At 38.8% G+C, this 7500-nt stretch overlaps 2 protein-coding genes across 2 annotated transcripts in view; one reads left to right on the plus strand and one right to left on the minus strand.

Moving 5' to 3' along the window:
• LOC119599167 (piggyBac transposable element-derived protein 4-like) overlaps window positions 1–123 on the minus strand; it is an 875-nt gene extending 752 nt beyond the window's left edge. The window contains exon 1 of the mRNA XM_037948921.1: window positions 1–123. This exon is cut by the window's left edge and continues 53 nt beyond it. Coding sequence (XP_037804849.1) covers window positions 1–123 — 123 coding nt within the window.
• A 2592-nt stretch (window positions 124–2715) lies between these two features.
• Window positions 2716–3717, plus strand: LOC119598927. The gene is made up of 3 exons (XM_037948638.1): window positions 2716–2886; window positions 2994–3205; window positions 3503–3717. Exons 1-3 carry the CDS (start codon window positions 2731–2733, stop codon window positions 3660–3662), a joined length of 528 nt encoding a protein of 175 aa, XP_037804566.1. The 5' UTR covers window positions 2716–2730; the 3' UTR covers window positions 3663–3717.
• Window positions 3718–7500: the final 3783 nt, after the last annotated feature.

Consider the following 7500-nt stretch of genomic DNA (forward strand, 5'->3'; position numbering starts at 1 on the left):
GAATACATCTAACGGGCTCGACGATTCTTCAAGGGGTGCTTTCACACCCGGTGTCCCCTCAAAGCAGTGACGCCTGACAATTCTCCCTCTTCGACCAACAAAAAGAGGGAGTTCCCGGAGCATTACGCTCCCAATGTCGTCGGACGTACTCTGCGAGGGGCTCGTCTGAATCCAGAGAGGTATCCACCAGCGGGACATACTCGATCTTCCGAGTCGTCGTCCACACCCGACTCATCGGTATCGAACTCAGATCCCTCCCAATCCGAGTCGTCACCGACAAATCGAGCGGATATTTCAACTTCTGTAAAAAAAAAAAAAAAAAAAATACAAAGGTAAACGTGAGTTCTCTGTGGAAATAAGTCTTGGTATGCAGAAACAGTCTTTGTTCCAAAGACACGTAAAAAAAACGAGTCAAAAAAAAAAAAAAAAATCTTACCAGAGATCGCTAGTCCTAGACAGTTTCAGAGGTGTATAATCCTCTTCGTCTGTTGAATACAGATAGAGAAGAGGATCTGGGGCATTCCGCAAGCGTTGGAGTCCCGACGTCGATGGTTGGGGGTCAACGTCGCTGAACGAGAGGTCCCGAACAGCAGAGGACATCCTAGGCTTGCGGCCGCGGCGTACAGAAAGTTGTCTTGACATATTCAAGGTCAGCTTCTTCCATCCAAGTGATTACCTTCCCCTCTGGGTCGCCTTTTATTGCGATTTTTCAGAGGCATTAGCCAATCAGATTCGCCATGTCGGGTCACGTGAGGTAATTCGGGAAACGTGGTAACTATGGCTGAACTACTCTACTGGCAATCATTGTCCCCCAAAAGATCTAGAAAATCACGTAAAACACGCACATGTAGAAACGTACACACACGCACATGCTCTCTCTCTCTCTCTCTCTCTCTTTCTCACACACACACAAAGTACAGTAGGGACGTGCATCATGGTAGAACACTTGCTGAGTGACCTAAGGTCAGGTTTCAGAGACAAAAAAAATAAAGAAAATTACTAATAACATTTCAATAACAGGGATTCCTCGGTGACCGTCCTCTCCCCGTCACCGCACGAGTCCTTTACACACATTTAGATACTCACACATTTATCCCCTTTCACATACTACCACACAACTTACTACTACCACACAACTTACTTCTTCCTTTTTCAAATACTTACTGCAATGACCGTCCTCTCCCGTCACCGTACGAGTCCCTTACACACTTTTACACACACTCACCCCCTTTCACATACTACCACACAACTAACTTCTCCCCTTTTCAAATACTGCAATGACCATCCTCTCCCAGACTGATTTACACATTCATTTGTACTCGTACACAAAAGTCCGGGCACAGTTTTCCACACGTTTCCACGTATATGCAAAAAACACGTCGAACACGTCAAACATGACAAATAAACACGTATATCCAACTATGCATATACACATATATTTGTATAATCATATTTACACGTACTGAAGTCCAATATTGTAATATATCTTTTCTTTTTATTTATAGTATTTTTTTTAGTTCGGTTAATTCTGTTCCTGTTTGACGGCCACATTTTTGCAAAAATGGTTTTAGTTTCTACCGAGAGCTTGCTGGATCTTTTTTACCGCCTACTTCAAGTGCAACTTCCTTTGACCAAAATAACAATGTTGATCTTCGTCGCTAAAAAGTGAATATATGTTTTGGATGTTAAATTGTTGCTCTGGTCATCAAGTTAGCTGCAGTTTTCGAACGAGTTCCTTTTCCTTGTAAGGTAATTTAATTTGGCCTGATCATTCTGTGGGTGCTGCTAACATGTACTTTATTAATATTTTCCACATTTCTTTCTACTATATCGTGCTTATTTTCAATTAAGCCAATTTCGTGTTTGATGTCAGATGGCGACGTCAATGTCCACTTCTGCCCTAGTCTTTTTTCAAAGAATATATTCATACTCGGTGATCGAGCCTCCATAAAATCAACTAGCATTTGTCCCCTCACACCTAGTGCCTATTCCTTGATTCCCCACTACGGTTTCTCCTGTCTTTTTACCCATTTTGGCATTAAAGTCTTCCATAATTATTGAAATGGGTGTTTGCTTTCTCGCCGGGTGAGTGAGTGTGACCCTCTTCATTGCTCCAACCTGCAGTCAGTGATGAAGAAAGCTTAGACATGAACAAAACTATAGGTACAACTAAAGGAAAGTTTTATTGTACTGAAGCCAGACTTTCGCTTTTATTCTAGATATTTTTTTTAAGCTCTGATTATGGCGGCGATCAGGATCGCTCTGGAGCAAAGGTTCTTTAGCCTCCTCCGGGGAATGAAGGCTGTTGCTGTTTATGCAGTCATGTTTTTTTATTGAGAGATAGATAGCCGAGTTAGCCCCCATCCACTGGATTAGGTGTATCTTGTGGTAGTAGTAGTCGGGATGCCACTGATAAGCCCTTCCAACAGGGTTGGCCCTCCCTAGTGTGGGCTTATGAGCAGCAACGCACAAGCCTGCTCACTACATGAGGGTATACCCCCGTGAGCATGAGTATCCGAAGTAATTATTTTTTTATTAGAGATCCTTTAAAAAGGCTTTTAGCTGTAGCCATGCCGCAGTCTAGAAGTAACTTTCAATATCAGGCATTATCGGTCATTGTGTTTAATGTTAAATGTTACTAGTTTTCATTTCAGTTTCACGCTTTCTCAAGACAGTCTGCAATGGTGTACAAGGTCTGCTACATATGTTTTGCATTCATTTTCCAAATAAATGAGCCATTGTTTAAGTGAGGTTTCAGGATACCTTGGACGTGTGTGTGTGTGCTCATTTTGCTCACGTACTGAAAAGGGTCCTTCTTTGCAGTTGTGTGCACTCCTCGGGACAGCCCTAGCCAAGCCCAGTGCTCCGGAAATAAAAGATGAAGAGGTATGTGATACTTTTTTGCAAGTGGTGGTAGTTGAAGTATACCGTTTTATTACACTTGATTCTCCCTTTTAGAAATTGACAGACATGGCTTTTATCTTAACTGGCAGGTGATGGACCATGGCAAAGACGACGATGGATGTTCTTGTATGCAAAGCCACGATGTAGATACGGAAGACATGTTTAGAAGTATTCACATGCATGATCACTACAATGAATATGCAGAGGGAATAACTCTTAATGAATTCAAACAATTGGTGGTGGTGGAGACGGCAGAGATGCTTAAGAAAAGTGCTCAAAGCGATCAAGAAATGGAAGCTAGGTTAGTATTAAAGCAGATGCTTTGGTATCGTCATCGGCAAATTTTTCTCGGATGCAGTGCTGCCGTGAATTGTGGTTAAATGGAACGTAGCTGCTGCAAAATGATTAAGATTGATTATTCATAATGTCTGCATGCTTCCTAACGGTTCATCTTGAGTACTATTTGAGCTAATTAGTTCTGTTTACCAGTGTCGGCAGTTTTTACCCAATGAATTTTTTTTTTTTTTTATTAAACTACCATTTACAGGCTGTCCTTGCTCTTATCCTATGAGCAAAATCTTAGTGTTGTACATTACAGAATGCTCTGCGGGGGTGACTGTATGCCTAGATTCGCGAGATCCAAGAAAACGTGCAACAGACTCTTGCTGGAAGGCTGGCCCCTCGCTTCGTACCAACCCACGTGCATTATGACCGCCTTGCAGAGATTGTCTACCTGCTGCCGTGACATGTTGAAATAGCTAAATTATGTCGATGGGTTATCTCTGTATATAATAAAATGGAGTACCATTTCAATTTAATTTTATTCGCCTGCTGCAGAATAAAATGGGATTATTATCAACGAAGTTTGTTTCAAATCGGTATAGCAAAACATTACATTGTACGAGTGACCAGTGTATATAAATTTTAACAGATGGAAAGGCTTAATGTATTATAAAAAAAAATAAAGATTACTCGCTTTTTTCTATTAAAAAAAATGCAATGTTGCACAACGTAGCTGCCGTTTTTGTTAATGTATATGTATAATCTATATAATAATTTCCCCTGGAGAGTACTTTGATCTTCCTTTCATATTCCATTTTAATGTGCAAATTGAAGTGTGGGTAAATAAATTTTATAACTTTTCTTTTGTAGTTTCACTGGATCGTGGGAAAAAAAATCTAAATGAAAAGATTTTAAAAGCTTAAAGGAAGCCTTTAATTCGCATATTGTAGAAATGTCAATAGAATAAAGAAAATTTGCTACTGTACATTTGTAGCACTTGTGCATAAAATTGCATATAGTTCAACAGTGGAAAAATGAAACCCATTACTTTACTGCATAAACAATAAGTTCCTATAAAAGGATCCCCCACCTAATCCCATGTCCGTTGTCGTGTGGGGGTATAGGAGCAAGGAATTGGTAATCGATGATTGCCTGTATAATATAATGTAAGAAATATATACAGTTCTAGTAAATGGAACAGATTTGCAGAATTTAACTGACGTAATGGTTAAAAAATAAGACCTTACGGCCCCAGCCAGACGAACGGGCAATGCACGTTGGGCAGACTGTAAGCAAATGGTTCCAAACCAATGTTTAGATGTGGTTGGCGGGCACCAATGTATGCCTCTGCCCGACGTTTACTGGACAACCACTACAGGCACTACCTCACTACAGCTGTTCCCAGCTGTAGTGAGGTTGTCGCTCGTTGTCGTGGGGGGAGGGGGAGTTAGGATATGGAGACGGAGGCCCAATGTGAGGAATCATCCCTGCCTTAGACCTCAGTCCTCACTTCGAATAAGTTTGCATGGTCTTCTCCCATTTTTCCTTCTCTTCATCCCCTTCTGTCCAATTATCCTAATTAACTCATTTTTACCACTTTTGCCACAGTACAGTATATTACTGACTTTGATGTCTAGCACGTTTGTTTTGACTGTCAACCATTCTGGAAATCTACAAACTTCGCCTAGTAAACATAGTCTTCCTCACCTGGGGGGGGTGGCTCCCAAGCCCCACCCTCTTTATTTTGAATATGCCGTCAATGACCTTAATGTCCAAAATTTTCAAAAATCATCCTGCCTTGTCCAACCATATCGACCCCCGTCAATGATAAATGTTGCCGTTTTGGCCACCCAGGCAAAAATACTTGCTCCACAGCTCTGCTCAGTCACGCATGTGTGCCAGTTGTGACTCCCATAATGTATTTTATAGGAGCTGCCCTGCCTATAAGCTCCATCTTACACCCCCCCTTTCTTCCCCATTATCCCTTCTGCTTCCCCCTGGTTACAAATGACTCGCAACCCTTCTCTGGATTCTCTCTCCTGACATCTCTCCTCACTCCTCGAATCTTGAACCCCTTTCTCCTTTTGCTAATCCCTACCTTACCCTATGGACATTCTTGTAAAATCCCACACTTCATCCTTTTGACATCTTTGATCTAATCACTCATGTTAATCCCTACCGTAACAAATTTACACACCCTCTCTACCATGCCATACTATCCTATTATATGGCATGGTCAAGCAATATTAAGTGGTGCTGCAGCAGATAACCACAGGAAAAATACTTCAAATTGGGCAGAATGAAAGAAAAACATCTACGAGTAATGTTGCCCTCTTCATAAATCCTCTTGCTCTTGCTAATGGTGCCTAACTTAGGAATATGGCACGGTCAGTTTTATCTGAATTGCATTTCAAATGCAAGTTTTGAATCGAGGGTGGCCCCACTGTAATTACCCTCCACTTCATCTAATCACCCTTCGCCCTTAACCCCGCCCCCCCCTTCCCCTTTTTACTAATCCCTGTCTTACCCCATTTGCCCCCCCCCCCTCTGTATCCTTTTCACTTCACTAATATCTTAGTGTTGACGTCCTTTGGCGTCTTAACACATTTTGTTCTAATAACCAATTTTTACCCTTTCCATCACAATACTTTACCATAGAGCTATTTGCCCTTTGTCTTCCACATTTGTTTAACAATTAACCATTAGTCTGTCCTTTTTTTTTCGTTTAATTTCTTATATCGCATAGTGTGTATGTTATAAGTATTGTATTTACTTAATAATTACTTTTGATTTTCATCTTAGCACTGAAATAAATTTGGAATAAAAGTTGATACAACAGAAAAGTAATACATTCAAAGGGATAATACATTTCAAAAGATGAATTGACAAGATGAAAGTTAAACAAGTCGAGGATAATTCATAGAATCTAAATACGAAAATAACTAACGTAAATTATTTAAAGAATGTCCCTTCATTACAGTAGTAGTGAGTTAATTGTAAACCCCCTCGCTCTAGCAATAATGTAAAGTGCCGTCCCTCAGTGACTAATTACAGCACGATGTCAGTGGAATTTTAAGGAGTCGTCTCCATCCTGGCTAATGGACCTCGGCAGAGTTAAAATATGGTTTAATCAGGAACTGAAAAAAGTGTATCACCTACTGATCTCATTTTTGGGATTTCATCTCCACATATTACCAAAAATTTACCCCCCCCCAAAAAAAAAAAAAAAAAAAAAAAAAAAACTTTTCTATTAATTTGAATAAAAATCATTCTTAAATTGAAAATAGCCATACAGGATATACATATTTTCACCTACATGACTCTATGAATAAAAATATCGACATGATCATAAATACAATAAACAATAAAAATAGGAATAAAGAAATACAACAGGAGTCCAAATGGAAATAATAACAGGATTACAAATAAAGAATGACATCAGGAATACAGTAATACTAATAATAATGACCCCAGATATATAAATATGACAGATCTAAAAAAAAAAAACAATAATAATTATAAAAAGACCCAGAAACATGACTGCAGAAATAACGAGAAAATAAAATACAAAAATTAATAAAAATACTACCATGATAGAGAATAAAAATAAACACGACAGCAAGAATTTAAAAAAAAAAAAAAATGGTCAACTAATAATGCTAATGAGATGATGATGAAAGTAATAATTATTACATTAACACTAAGAACATCGCCATGATGAAAATGAACAGGATGAACATGTTAACACCCATAACAATAATAACGGCAGCAAGGATGAAATTAAGACATTATATAAAAACAACCATGCTTGTTGTGTGGGTGGGGGGGGGAGCTTAAGAAATGGAGACTGAGGCCAAGGTAAGGGATCAGCCTGCCCTGGGACCTCAGCAATGGTCTTTTCTTCTCCCCATTTCCTTTTCCTTCTGTCCATTTATCCTAGTCGTTAACTTATTTTATCACTATGCTATAATTGGGGGCTTCGCTCACAGTCCTCACCCCTTCGCTGTATTTTGAATATGCCGCTACTAACCTTTTGTTGTTGACGCGGTAGAAACTACAATTGCAATTAATATAACTAACAATAATTGACAATGTGATAATAAGAACAATAATAATGATAATCACTAGTATTATCATTATAATGATTATGATAACAAATGTTGATAACATTTTAAAAAATAGTATAGCTGTAATAACAAAAATACCTATAATAAATATAATAAAATATAATATAAATAATAATAAATGGACAGAAATGATAACAATAACTGAATTCATAATAATAATATTAATAATTGAAATAATAACAGATAA

Source organism: Penaeus monodon, chromosome 42 (assembly GCF_015228065.2).
Source record: "Penaeus monodon isolate SGIC_2016 chromosome 42, NSTDA_Pmon_1, whole genome shotgun sequence".
NCBI classification, from domain to species: domain Eukaryota; kingdom Metazoa; phylum Arthropoda; class Malacostraca; order Decapoda; family Penaeidae; genus Penaeus; species Penaeus monodon.

Bases quoted from the DNA above. Each gene is read 5' to 3' on its own strand.
- LOC119598927 (XM_037948638.1), top strand. From the start codon at position 2,731: ATGAGCCATTGTTTAAGTGAGGTTTCAGGATACCTTGGACGTGTGTGT. The intron at 2,887-2,993 runs GTATGTGATACT...CTTAACTGGCAG, and splicing joins CGGAAATAAAAGATGAAGAG to GTGATGGACCATGGCAAAGA. The intron at 3,206-3,502 runs GTTAGTATTAAA...TGTACATTACAG, and splicing joins GATCAAGAAATGGAAGCTAG to AATGCTCTGCGGGGGTGACT.